The 15,233-nt window shown below is 36.8% G+C and overlaps 1 protein-coding gene across 2 annotated transcripts in view; it reads right to left on the bottom strand.

Moving 5' to 3' along the window:
• The window catches only part of LOC103029052 (sodium channel, voltage-gated, type I, beta a), a 41,512-nt gene that overhangs the window by 6,642 nt on the left and 19,637 nt on the right, over positions 1-15,233 (bottom strand). For both annotated transcript variants that reach the window (XM_022663694.2, XM_022663696.2), the window contains exons 2-3: positions 7,299-7,465; positions 2,950-3,187 (exon numbers count right to left, since the gene is read on the bottom strand). In XM_022663694.2, coding sequence (XP_022519415.1) covers positions 2,950-3,187; positions 7,299-7,465 — 405 coding nt within the window. The remainder of the gene's footprint in view (positions 1-2,949; positions 3,188-7,298; positions 7,466-15,233) is intronic.

The following is a 15,233-nucleotide window of genomic DNA, read 5'->3' as shown; positions in this document are numbered from 1 at the left end:
CAGTCAAAACATTCATATTTTTACAATCAGTAAATCAAACTGATTTATTGCAATATCACACAGCAGCCACACGGTGTCAGTGTTCTCTATATAAACTCTCTGTGTTACTGCTGAACAGTGGCTGTAGATCTGCCGTGTGTTTCAGAGTCATTTGACTGGAGAGTGTCTATATTAGGAAAAAAACACTAAAGCTGCGTTCACATTACTATCCTGAAGTGACTCAAATCTGATTATTTTGGACAATGTGGTTTATGGATCTGAATTTTTCATGGCTGTGTGAACGTGCCAAATTAGATTTTTTTAAGTTATGTGCTCCTAAATTAGTTACATATCTGATCCATGGACATGCGACATGAATGTGAACGATCAAATTCATGCTGAATTCATGCGTCTTTTTGCTCAGTTTCATCATTATCAATTAATCAATCAGTTATGATGTGTTTGATGGTCTTTTCAACTGGACTTTTAAATTATTCTTTTTGGATTGACTGATCTTGCTTCTCATAATCTGGATTCGAACATTACTGAAATACTCACTATTCACTGTATACCTGTAACTCTACCTCTTCACTACTTTACTTTAACTGATGCTCTCAAACACTTTATTAAGAGGCAAGAAATTCAAGTAATTAACTCTTGATGAGTTCAGCACAGCTGTTAACTGAAAGAACTGAATTCCAGGAGACTCTACCTCATAAAACTGACTGAGAAAATCCAGCAGAGATGCAGCAAAACTAAAATATGTAAAAAATAAAACATATTCTGGTTTGTTTAATTCCATTTGTTTTTTTCATAGTTTGAATACGTTTAGTATTAATCTACAATACAGAAAACATTTTAAAAAAGAAAGAAAAAAAAAGTCAAAAACCTTATTTATAAGTTAACTCATAAACTTGAAGTTTCCTGGGTGGTCAGTAAGGTGTTGCTGTATGAAAAGTCAGGTGGAATAATAAAAATAAAGAATATAAAAATGATAAAACTTTAGAACAATAGAGCATCACATTGTAATAAACATAAAAATACAGTAAATAAATTGAATTGAACAGAATTCCAGTAATATAAGACGATCCTCGAGGAAACGGTATCTTTTCAGGGTTGTATCACCTGTTGATTGACAGGCAGGTCTGCGTGACTCAGCTCGTCCAATAGAAACGAGAGCTCTGGATCCGTTGCCTTGGACACTCGTTTATTTCAACACAAAGAAGAAGACACTTCCTGTGTCCTTGCTTTTGACAGACAGTCAGGACTCATCATCTATTCGTCTCTATACGCCTCTATGTACATAACGATAATATATAACACTATTTTTACACAGTTATTTAGGATTTATATTGTATCTATGTTGTTTTATCTAAATTTTAAAGGTGATAAGTTTGTTATGTCTCATTTATAACTGACTGCACTACAGCATCATGTTTATATGGTTTAAAATATAATATTTGAATTAAACATATATTGATTAAATTAGCTTAGCTTAAATGCTGAACTAAATATGGGTCAGAATTCTACAGAGGTGAAAAAAGTACCTTTACTTTGCTAAAATTCTACTCAAGAAAAGGTAAATTTACCCAGCTAAAAATCTACTCGAGTAAAAGTAAAAAAAGTACTCAATTTAAAATGTACTTTGACTAAAAGTTACATAGTTACTTTCAATGATTTAATGTAAAAAAGTACAACAAATCATAAATAATTTAATTTTTTAATGAACTATTGTTCCACATAATAATTTGGATCTTTCAGGCAGTATTTGTTCAGACCAAACCATAAAACATAGATTTCTATGATCCATTTTTTTCTTTACTGTTAAAAAGTTATAGTTTTACAGTTCATTATTATTTTTTTAACTCGCCATTGCTATTCTTTAACTGCTTTATTTAGGTTTGATGTGGAGGTTTTGAAAGCAATCCGTGCACCGGCGCAGCCGCGGCAATAATTTATATTTTTTAATTCAGACAATTGTTTTTTCCCCAGAATTTAATTTTTACTCAGTAACGGGGAGTTTTCCAAAGTAGTGAAGTAAATTACTTGTGTCAAAATGAACTTGAGTAAAAGTAAAAACTACTTTAAAAATGACAAATTACTCACAAAATCTACTCAATTACAGTAACGTGAGTAAATGTAATTCATTACTTTCCACCTCTGGAATTCTAGAATCTAGACCCATGTCTACGCTATGTATGTTTGTTTTTTATACATCTTGTCAGTTTCTTTTTTTGTATCATTTTTCTCTCCAATTTTAGCTAGACCGATTGTCCACACGGCGCGGACAAACTCAAAAACTGATTCAGAAATTGATGGACACTGGATTATATACTTCAGAACGCGGGTTTGTGACTGAAAATTGGAAAATAACACACTAAACGAGTCACAGAAGAAACTTTGAAGGAGAGATTTTTATTATTGTTTTCCACAATTAATCACAGATCCTCACCGGAGAGCGATGATGCTGCAGTTTTTATAAGGGTAGAATTTATTTCTTGATAAATATATGCTTTACTCCACCAGGTGTTTGTGTGGAAAGTGCTGGAACAGAGCTGGAACTCTGACTGAGGCACAGGTAACTAGGGTAAGACGGATAAACACTTCAGAAATGAGTAGCGTTTCGGATATTTAAGATTAAATTTTATGATTACTCAATTTGGAAAAATGGCATGTAATTCGAATTAATCAAATTAATCGTGAAAATCGCTCAGCACTAGTTGGAGAGGTTGGTTATACCTGCAGCGGATAATTCCCTTTAAAATGTTGGTAAAACTTTATTTGGATGGCTACCAAATACAGCTAACATTTAACTGAATGTCTATTAAATGCTTAACTTAACTGTGAGTTGAATGTAAATGATGATGTATAGAACCATTACCTTACATCCAACTCCAACCTTAAACCCAATCTCAACTTTGAATCAACCCTAAACCTAACCCTAACCCAATTCTTAATTGCTTCACTCACCCTTGGCCACGACGTTGATGGTGATGAACTTGGTGGTGTTGGTTCGGTACTCGTAGTGCTCGAAGTTCAGCATGCGGTCGAAGTAGCACCGGTAGGTTCCGGTGTCGTTGAAGGTGACGTTCAGGATGTAGATGGATCCGTCCTGCAGGTCCACTGTCTTCTTACTGCCATTCCAGTCCAGACGGTCTACGAAGCGCTCGTCCGTTACCGTGCCGACCATGTCCGCATAACTGTAGATCTGAAACACAGAACAGACGTTCTAATCGGTTCTCTGGCTGGGTTTAACCCACCCCCAATCTAAAATGGAAATTTTGATTGGTTCCCTGGCTGAGTTTGACCATAACTTAATCTTAAATAGAGATTATGATTGGTTTCTTGGCCAAGATTGTCCATACTCCTAGCAGAGTTTGACTCACCTAGCCGAAACTGTGATTTTGATTGGTATTCCCAAGTGGAGTTTGACACACCCCCAGATAAAACTGAGATTTTGATTGGTTCCTTGGCTGAGATTGACCATCCCCCAATCTAAAATAGAGATTATGATTGGTTTCCCAAATCTAAAATAGAGATTTTTCATTGTTTTTTCCTAGCAGAGTTTGATCCACCTATCCAAAACTGATATTTTAATTGGTTTCCTGGCTGGGTTTGACCATCCCCCAATCTAAAATGGAGATTTTGATTGGATTCCCAAGTTAAGTTTGACGGCCCCTTTAGCTAAAAATATGATTTTGATTGGTTCACTGGCTGAGTTTGACCCACCCCCAATCTAAAATGAAGATTTTGTTTGTTTTTTCCTAGCGGAGTTTGACTCACCTAGCCGAAACTGAGATTTCGATTGGTTACCTAGCTGGGTTTGACTAGCCATTTAGCTGAAACAGAGGAGTTTACGCCTGGACTGGCACTCCACCAGGAGTAAAGGCATAAAGTTATCCAAAAGCAGTGTGTAAGACTGCTGGAGGAGAACATGATGCCAAGATGCAGAAAAAACTGTGATTAAAAACCAGGATTATTCCACCAAATATTTTCTGAACTCTTAAAACTTTATGAATATGAACTTGTTTTCTTTGCATTATTTAAGGTCTGAAAGCTCTGCATCTTTTTTGTTATTTCAGCCATTTCTCATTTTCTGTAAATAAATGCTCTAAATGAGATGAGAATATTTTTATTTGGAATTTGGGAGAAATGTTGTCTGTAGTTTATAGAATAAAACAACAATGTTCATTTTACTCAAACATAAATCAGTTTTTACAGAGCTGTATATCCTGATATATTCTGAAATAAATTAGGAAACAGTGTAATAAAGGATATCTGATATTTTTAAACCCCCTGCAGAAAGCTCTTCAGGAAGCTAATGGTGAAGTGTGAAATGCTGATACAGTAAAAGTGTTTAAACGCTGCATCACATAGTGGTGAGTGAAGATGCTGATGCGCTATTAAAGCTAATGTGAGTGAGCTGTGCTAATGCTGCACTCCTCAGCTGATCTGAACTGCTGAGAGCTTTAAAAGCTGCACTCACACATTAAAACCGCTGATGTGGCTAACGGTAAAACAACGTCTGGCTGGAACTGATCCAGGAACAGCTCTGAACACTTCTGAGCAAGATAAGTGCAGACCAGAGTCCTGACTAAACTTAATGTGTATGTGTTACATTGTATTCTGTTCTGTATTCAATACGTTTAGTTTCGGTTTCACACTGCAGTTTAGCGACTAAGGTAATTAATCAACTTTACTACATCTTATCATCATTATCTTGCCCAAGGACTCTTATCGCAGCCTAGTCACCCAGACTGGGAATTGAACCGCAGACCCCTTCACTATGTGGTAGCTCACTAGCAGGTGGTGTTATCCACTGCACCACACAAACGCCAGAAGGTGTACTCTCCGTATGTTATCAGTTTGGCGAGTCATTGAGTCAATATATCATTGAGGTCGGATTCATTTGCCGTGTCAAATCACTTTTCTAGATGTTTTGCACTTCTACACACCAACTACGCAAAGTTACGGTGTCGTGCCAAATTCAGCACTCCTGCCAGGAAAAGCACCCCCTCTCAGAACGTATTTCTAAGTAAAGTTAAAGAGCTTTTATCAAGAGGACGGTGTGTTCGCGCTGCTGAGAGAGGGTGCTTTTCATGGTGGGGTTGCAGATTTTGACACTACTATGGTGCTGAATCCAGCAGCACCCCTGCCAGGAAAAGCACCCCCTCGCAGGAAAGGCTGCAGGGGACATGTTTCTTTTTCATTATTTCTAAGGAGTCAGCGTAGCTTAGAACAGCATCTTGGGTATTTCCACTTTCTAAAAAAAGTTAAACCCGAGAAGACGTGGGTGCTATGCGCTCCCGAGAGGGGGTGCTTTTTCTGGCGGGGGTGCTGAATTCTTTTTCCTCTTCGATTGTTTAATTGGCTGATTTAGCCAATATGTATTACTGATTATAGGTCTGAAAAAAAGCTTTATTCTTATTGCTTTTAGAGGTGCAGTGGAGTCTGGACTGAGGAGACCACAGCTGACATTCAGGAAAAACGACTTCCATGAAAAATTCATGACGGCCAGCTTCTCTCTCTCTCTCTCTTTAAATTCACTGCACTCGTTTCTCTGCAGAAGATCAGCTCAGGCTCCACCTCCTTACCCTGCTCTCTTTAACGCAGACTTCAGAGCTTCAGGAGCTCCTGCATATACACCATAATATGGTATTAAAGACGTTATTAATGGAGAAAACCAGCCACTGACTTACACAACTGCAGTATGAATGGTTAGTTCTCATAGTTCCCGTAACTCTAATCAAGGCATCTGTTTAGGTACAAATTAAAGCCCCGCCTTTCAACAAAAAGGGCCAATCAGCTTGCTGGTTGTGCCAAAGGTAAAGGAGGGTCAACATGCTAAAGGAGAAGACTTTCCTCGATGTGGAGATCTGCGTAAGCGCAGCAGCCAGAAAAAGCCGAAAAATCGTGTTTTCTTTTGTGCAATACGGATTCAGATGCAACAAACTGTTTGAGGTTTTTATTAGATTTTATCAGTGATGTAAAATATGTGTCTGGAACTGTAATCTAACGTTTGGTTTCCAGTATTTTGAGTACTGTGGTTGCTCCCTATTCATTCATACAAATAGTAGGCTGGTCTTGCATTTTAGCTAACTGTCTAATTGAAGTTTGAAGTTTGAAGTTTGATTGAACGTTAACATCGATGTATAGTCATTCCCAGCTCCATTGGCGTAGGAACCAGGAGGGAGTGGGATATGTCCCAACCAATATCAGAAATTGGTGGATTTGTCCCCCCAAAAATTATACTGCAGAAAAATCAGAAATTGTTTTAAAATAAACTTTTATTTAGAAAACGTGCCGAATACAGCACCCCCGCCAGGAAAAGCACCCCCTCTCTGGAGAGGCTGCAGGGGACGTTTCTTTTTCTTTATTTCTTAGTCAGTCTAAGTCAGTATAGCTTAAAACATAAATGCATAAATAAATAAATCGTGAAATAAATAAGTTGGGAAATAAAGAAATGCAGAAATAAATAAATATAAAATTGAATAGTAATGTAAATATATAAACAAATTAATCAAAATAAAAATTAAACAATGTTAATAAAGAAACCCATAAACAACAAGTTATTAAGATATTTATTTTTATGCATATGTATTTATTTTAATATTAACTATAATTATTCTTTGCCATTTTAATCACCATGTTACTTTTATTGAGTGATTTACAGAAGTTTTTATTTATTTATTTTTAAGTTTGGCAGTTTTTGCCCTCCATAGATCCATAGTAATGTTTGTTTGTAAAATTTAATAAACATATAATTACAAAAAACACAGGACCCAACGCTACTGATTAAAAAAAGTGTGGAAAAAATGTAAATCTACAGATACAACAAAATTAATATGGCAATATATAGTAATAATAATAATAAATATAGCCGCAAGCGGCAATTTACGGTGCAAGCACGGCCACATAGTTTTGCAATTCTAAAAAATAATCTTGAGAATAGGTCTTATGTCCTTATGTTTCAGAAGATGTGGATCTTAATGTGTGTGACTCGCAATCACAGGAATTTCCCAACTTATTAACCACTAGTGATTAGCATCATCTAGGGGTTAGCATTGGCTAGCGATTATCATCGGTTAGCGGTTATATTATTCTAAATATTAGGTGATAACTGATCAGTTTGTCATATATGTATATAATTCTTCATATTTGCTGAATGTTTTCTAATAACAGTAATAGTAACTGTAATGTGGAGTAACAGGTTTAGGTTGTAAAAGGATAATAAACAGAAGAACAGTTATAAAGTATATTTATTTTTGTAGCTTTTTACAGTGATTATTTGTAATTTTGCAGATGTTGTTTGAACTCACGTGGGTGAAGTCCTCCTCTCCTTTAGCCATGAACCACCAGTCCACCGTAGCCGAGGCCTCCACCTCCCCCCTCATCTTACAGGAGATGCAGCCCAGTTTAAACCCGCCGTGAACCACGGCCTCCGTATCCGAGTCCACCTCCACGCAGGCGCCGTCGCTGAGCAGAGCTACGGGACAGAGCGCACGCGTACAGTCAGTTACGAGACACTATAACCTTATATATCTACAACTCTTAAACGATTCTTTATAAGCCTTTATAGCAGCTCTGCTGCTGTCCATTCATTACTGCTACTGTACTCTGTAGTATCTCTGGAGCGTGCAGGCATTACTCTGGGTGCAGCCGGCCGCAGGTCGTTAGCGTTATTCAGATGCTGCAGCTGCTGCTGCCGCTGCTCAGAAAAGTGCATGCTGGCTTTTCGTTAGCTCTTCTCAGGCAGAGCATTAGTGTAGCGTACTTTATTTCCTCTCATAATATCAGCTGATCAGGCTTTAATCTGGTCCGAATTACTGGAGGTTTGATTGGCAGGGAACTTTACCAGGAGCCGGGCTGAGCAGGAGCCGTCACTTACCTCTATCCTTACAGTCTGGACCCAAAAACATTTAGTTTTTTTGCATGACATTCAACTAAATATCTGTATAATTTGGTGTAGCGTTCAGCAAGCCACTCTTTAAAACTCCACCCACAAATGTGCTTATATTGTCGCTGTCCAATGAAAACCACTTATATCCATTTTTTGTCGATTTTTAGTTTACTGCATAATTTGAACAGACAAACTGTCCGTTACACGGTGCCAAAATTTCTTGATGAACGGACCAATAGAAACTCTTCAAAATGACCTGAAATAAACTCTTTTTACATTGACTTCTATAGAAAGTTTACAAGGTTTTTTCTCTCTCCTGTAAAGTTGTTGTTTTGGAGATAAGTGTTTTTCATTGGACAGCGACGAAATATACTGTTGGATAAATATATGTATCACTACAAGAATACTAACATTTAAGTAATGTTTAAAGCTTAAACATAGCAAATGTTCACTTTCATTTTTTTATTTACACTTTAAAGGCCGTAAATATGCTGATTAGCAACTACTACTAACATTCAAATACAGTTTTAGGAGCTAGTATACAGAATGCTAACATTTATACAACATTAAAAGCTCTAATTTAATATCATAATATAATATAATACTACTACCAATACTATATTAATATTCATATAATGCTTACAGCTCTAGTGTACTATTATACCACAGTTATTTTCGATCCTGCAATGTGATTGGCTGAGAGGCGTTCTATGAGTAACGTTATCAGCCGGTAATGCACTGTAACCGAAGCGCTCCATGTAGGTATTACTCCGCCACATACAGGCAATGATGCAGCGCTTACAAGCCAAACAACGCAGCTACAAACAGAGTGTGCTATTTTGAATATTAACATTATACGCTTAAATATACAGAATGATAATGTTTCTATAATGTTACAAATATAATTAATACTGCATTTTAACTGATTTGACTGTTTTAAGCTCTTACTTACCAAAAGTATATTTTACACCTATATCACCTATGTCACATAAATATACTAAATACTAACATCTGAATACTAAAACCAGAATTAAACATGATATACTACGTTGAATGCTAACATTGTAACATGAGCCCAATTTTAAGCCATGCAACATTCTCAAGCATAAAGATTTAGTAGCTAACGTCATAGCTGAGACATTATTTAACAATGTTAAAAAAGAAAAAAAATATTAATTTTACTTTTACTATTATTAATGTACTTTTACTATTTTACTTTTACTATATTATCTTTTTCTTTATTTTATATTTTATCAATTCTTTGCTTTTTAGGCGTCAATTTGGATGCTTGGCAACATTGTAAATGTTGAATAAAGGTTGATTAATTGATTTATTATTGATTGATTGACTGTCGTAAGCTCTGTTAATTGATATGAAAGGTGATTTGTGGGCGGAGTCTGGTTCAGTTGAAGGATTCCGGACTGTAAGGCTCTGCTCCAGCCGGGACTCGGGTAAGCGTTTAGTAAAGTATGGTGGGGATTCTGAGGGGAAATAAATGGTTAGCAGTGAGTGATGCTGCTCCACACGCTTCTGAAGCCCCGCCCTCTACGTTTCGGAGCTCCACCATATATAGATACAGGCGTCTATATATGACATCAAGGTTGCAAACCCCGGCTGAGAGGACCACACCTGCACCTCCTCTATCTCTCTATCATCTATCTATCTCTCTATCTCTCGTTTTTTATCGTTATTGATCGCCACTCCTTCGCTGAGCTGTTTATCTGACCTCTGGAGGTGCGTATAATGGGGGGTTCAGGGACAGACTACAGATGGAGGGTGAGACCAGAGCAGTGCAATTACTGCATCTGCTGCTCCTCCAACACCTACCATAAATCTACCCTCAATAAACCCGTCAGCTCAGAGACGAGTTCAGCATCTCTACAGCATCTCCCTCAGCTTCACACCGGAGCCTAGACTGCAGAGCTAACGTAGCTAACAGCTGTTATTTATGCTGAGATAATTAGCATCAAGCTAACTGCTAGGGAGTTGTATGGGTATGTATTGTATTTGGGCAAGGTGTTAGCTACTATTGCTAATGTTAGATAGATGTTAACTATACTACTAAAAGTAATCACAAATACTACTAGCTGATATCTTAATTAGAGCTACTTAAGCTAAATGCTAACTACTCTAGCTCATGTTAGAAATATTGGCTAGATGCTAACTACTCTTAATGATGCCTAATCTAGATGATGTTTGGTAGATGTTTACTACTCTAGATGATCGAAGTATTACTCTAGCTCATGAAATTACTACTCAATCTCGTGTAATTACTACTCTAGCTGATGTTAGGTAGATGTTAACTACTCTAGCTGATGTTAGGTAGATGTTAACTACTCTAGCTGATGTAATTACTACTCTAGCTGATGTTAGGTAGATGTTAACTACTCTAGCTGATGTAATTACTGTTCTAGCTGATATTGGTAGATGTTAACCGCTCTAGCTGATGTTAGGTAGATGTTAACACCTCTAGCTGATGTTAGGTAGATGTTAACTACTCTAGCTGATGTAATTACTGCTCTAGCTGATGTTAGGTAGATGTTAACACCTCTAGCTGATGTTAGGTAGATGTTAACTACTCTAGCTGATGTAATTACTGTTCTAGCTGATGTTAACTACTCTAGCTCATGTAATTACTACTCTAGCTGATGTAAGGTAGATGTTAACTGCTCTAGCTGATGTTATCTAGATGTTAACTACTCTAGCTGATGTAATTACTATTCTAGCTGATGTTGGGCAGATGTTAACCGCTCTAGCTGATGTTAACTACTCTATCTGATGTTAGTTAGATGTTTACTGCTCTAGCTGATGTTAGTAGATGTTAACAGCTCTTTCTCATGTTAGGTAGATTTTTTTCTGCTCTATCTGATGTAAGGGAGATTTTAACTGCGCTATCTGATGTTAGGTAGATTTTTTTACTGCTCTATCTGATGTTTGGTAGATGTTAACTGCTATAGCCGATGTTTGGCAGATGTTAACTGCTCTAGCCGATGTTTGGTAGATGTTAACTGCTCTAGCCGATGTTTGGTAGATGTTAACTGCTCTAGCTGATGTTTGGTAGATGTTAACTGCTCTAGCTGATGTTTGGTAGATGTTAATTGCTCTAGCTGATGTTAGGTAGATGTTAACTGCTCTAGCTGATGTTAGGTAGATGTTAACTGCTCTAGCTGATGTTTGGTAGATGTTAACTGCTCTAGCTGATGTTAGGTAGATGTTTACTGCTCTAGCTGATGTTAGGTAGATGTTAACTGCTCTAGCTGATGTTAGGTAGATGTTTACTGCGCTATCTGATGTTTGGTAGATGTTTACTGCTCTAGCTGATGTTAACTGCTCTAGCTGATGTTAGGTAGATGTTTACTGCTCTAGCTGATGTTAGGTAGATGTTTACTGCTCTAGCTGATGTTAGGTAGATGTTAACTGCTCTAGCTGATGTTAGGTAGATGTTAACTGCTCTAGCTGATGTAAGGTAGATGTTTACTGCGCTATCTGATGTTTGGTAGATGTTTACTGCTCTAGCTGATGTTAACTGCTCTAGCTGATGTTAGGTAGATGTTTACTGCTCTAGCTGATGTTAGGTAGATGTTTACTGCTCTAGCTGATGTTAGGTAGATGTTAACTGCTCTAGCTGATGTTAGGTAGATGTTTACTGCTCTAGCTGATGTTAGGTAGATGTTTACTGCTCTAGCTGATGTTAGGTAGATGTTTACTGCTCTAGCTGATGTTAGGTAGATGTTTACTGCTCCAGCTGATGTTAGGTAGATGTTTACTGCGCTATCTGATGTTTGGTAGATGTTTACTGCTCTAGCTGATGTTAACTGCTCTAGCTGATGTTAGGTAGGTGTTAACTGCTCTAGCTGATGTTAGGTAGATGTTAACTGCTCTAGCTGATGTTTGGTAGATGTTTACTGCTCTAGCTGATGTTAGGTAGATGTTTACTGCTCTAGCTGATGTTAACTGCTCTAGCTGATGTTAGGTAGATGTTAACTGCTCTAGCTGATGTTAGGTAGATGTTTACTGCTCTAGCTGATGTTAGGTAGATGTTTACTGCTCTAGCTGATGTTAGGTAGATGTTTACTGCTCTAGCTGATGTTAGGTAGATGTTAACTGCTCTAGCTGATGTTAGGTAGATGTTAACTGCTCTAGCTGATGTTAGGTAGATGTTTACTGCTCTAGCTGATGTTAGGTAGATGTTTACTGCTCTAGCTGATGTTAACTGCTCTAGCTGATGTTAGGTAGATGTTTACTGCTCTAGCTGATGTTAGGTAGATGTTTACTGCTCTAGCTGATGTTAACTGCTCTAGCTGATGTTAGGTAGATGTTTACTGCTCTAGCTGATGTTGTAAATGTATTCTGGGGGGCTTTTGGGGGAGGAGCAGTGCAGTGGTTCTTAATGGTTGAGAGCAGGAAGAGGGGAGGAGGAGGAAAAGAAAGAAAAGAGAAAGGGGGCACACTTGCCACATCGGTACAGGAGGCAGGGGGAGGGAGGAGAGCGAGGGAGGAAAAGAGGAGAGAAAAGAAGAGAAGAAAAGAGTTAAAGTTCAGAAACAGCCACCAAACTGACCGCCGACCACAATCCTGCAGCTCTTCACGAGCCCACGCTGCCGAAACTCAATCTTACTCAGTTTATATATTTATATAATATACCACTTTTCACTTACCAGGGATATATATGTGTTTAAATACATAGATCACAAATATATCACAAATACAATGCATTTACAGTCTACACAGAACATACAGCTCCGAAACAAAATCAAGAGACCAATTTAAAATGATCAGTTTCTCTGATTTTGCTATTTATAGGTTTATGTTTGAGTAAAATGAACATTGTTGTTTTATTCTATAAACTACAGACAACATTTCTCCCAAATTCCAAATATAAATATTTTCATTTAGAGCATTTATTTGCAGAAAATGAGAAACGTCTGAAATAACAAAAAAGATGCAGAGCTTTCAGACCTCAAATAATGCAAAGAAAACAAGTTCATATTCATAAAGATTATTTAAGAGTTCAGAAATAATCAATATTTGGTGGAATAACCCTGGTTGGTTTTTAATCACAGTTTTTATGCATCTTGGCATCATGTTTTCCTCCACCAGTCTTACACACTGCTTTTGGATAACTTTATGCTGCTTTACTCCTGGTGCAAAAATTCAAGCAGTTCAGTTTGGTGGTTTGATGGTTTGTGATCATCCATCTTCCTCTTGATTATATTCCAGAGGTTTTTAATTTGGTAAAATCAAAGAAACTCGTCATTTTTAAGTGGAATCTTATTTTTTTTACAGAGCTAATTTTAGGAGGATATGAGCCTTTAAACAGATAAGCTTATAAATCCTGTGGCTAATGTATCCTCACTGATCTGTATTAGTTAATAGCAACATTAGCACGTTAGCATCACAACATTACAGTCTCATTTAGGTCCAAACAGAACGGGAATGGGAAAATAGAACGAAAAATTGGACGGGAAAATGGGACACACACACTATACTCACACACACACACACACACACACACACACACACACACACACACTTCAGAGGCTGATGCGTAAGGAAAGAGCTGGAATGTCTCTTGACAGATAGAGATTTATATCAGCACTTATAAAACGTTCTGCTACAGACGGGTCAAAACACACACATAACACTGAAGATCACTACAGGACAAGACAACAGTTACTACAGATAATAAATAAAGATCAAACAATACAGATACTCTGATACTCTGATATTACACTTTAAATCCAGATGTGTTTAATTCTATACTTTTAATCACGTATCACGCCGTATCAGTATAGATATGATACATCCATATCCATCTACAGCTTAATCTATATGCAACTATACACATCTGTATATATAACCATAACCATTTATACCTGTACTCAAAACATATACTTCTCATATATAGCTCTGGAAAAAAATAAGAGACCACTTAATAATGATGATAATTTTATTTGATTTCACCAAACTGAAAACCTCTGGAATATAATCAAGAGGAAGATGGATGATCACAAACCATCAAACCACCAAACTGAACTGCTTTGAAGTTATCCAAAAGCAGTGTGTAAGACTGGTGGAGGAGGGGAACATGGTGCCAAGATGCATGAAAAAACTGTGATTAAAAACCAGGATTATTCCACCAAATACTGATTTCTGAACTCTTAAAACTTTATGAATATGAACTTGTTTTCTTTGCATTATTTGAGGTCTGAAAGCTCTGCATCTTTTTTTTTATTTCAGTCATTTCTCATTTTCTGTAAATAAATGCTCTAAATGAGAATATTTTTATTTGGAATTTGGGAGAAATGTTGTCTGTAGTTTATAGAATAAAACAACAATGTTCATTTTACTCAAACATAAACCTATAAATAGCAAAATCAGAGAAACTGATTCAGAAACCAAAGAAGTGATCTCTTATTTTTTTCCAGAGCTGCATATTTTGTATTGTAGATTAATACTAAAGTCATCCAAACTACAAAGAAAAACACATCTCTGCTGGATTTGTTCTCAGTCAGTTTTATGAGGTAGAGTCTCCTGTAATTCAGTTCTTTCAGTTAACAGCTGTGCTGAACTCATCAAGAGTTAATTACTTGAACTTCTTGTCTCTTAATAAAGTGTTTGAGAGCATCAGTTAAAGTAAAGTAGTGAAGAGGTAGAGTTACAGGTGTACAGTGAATAGTGAATATTTGAGTAATGTTCGAATCCAGGTTATGAGAAGCAGTCACTGCAACGACCATCAAAAACGTGATAATGATGGAACTGGCACTAATCAGGACCACCCCATGAAAGGATAGAAGAGCAAGAATTTCCTCTGTTATACAGGATTAGTTTATCAGAGTTACCAGAGATTACGTTACGCAACGTATTCCAGAAAAGGCAGATTAGGAGTCCAGAGAACGCTGTAATACACACTGCTGCATTCAGACAGCATAAAGAGGAGCAGATCAGTTTTTATTGTCCCTACATAGTAAATTAATAGTGATGTGATCCAGACTATGAAGGAACACATAATGAATCATCAGTGTTGGGAAGGTTACTTTTAAAATGTAATCCCTTACAGATTACTGATTACATCACTCAAAATGTAATTTGTAACGTAATCAGTTACATTACTTCAAGTGAGTAACGTAATCTGATTACTTTGGATTACTTTAAATATTGTCATTTTTTTAAGCCTGAATGAATGTAACAAATAGATAAACAAATAAAACAGCCTTTTCAATCACTCTATAAAAATACTTATGAAACCATTTCATCAAACAATTTTATAAAACACTTCTATAAATTGATGATAAAACCATTTAAAACCAAACAATGTAACAACAACTGTAAGCTATCTACTTGCAGGTTTGCC

This window comes from Astyanax mexicanus, chromosome 1 (assembly GCF_023375975.1).
Source record: "Astyanax mexicanus isolate ESR-SI-001 chromosome 1, AstMex3_surface, whole genome shotgun sequence".
In the NCBI taxonomy this organism is placed as follows: Eukaryota; Metazoa; Chordata; class Actinopteri; order Characiformes; family Acestrorhamphidae; genus Astyanax; species Astyanax mexicanus.
Note: the sequence above shows the minus strand (reverse complement) of the source record. Positions and strands in the feature narration are given on the sequence as shown.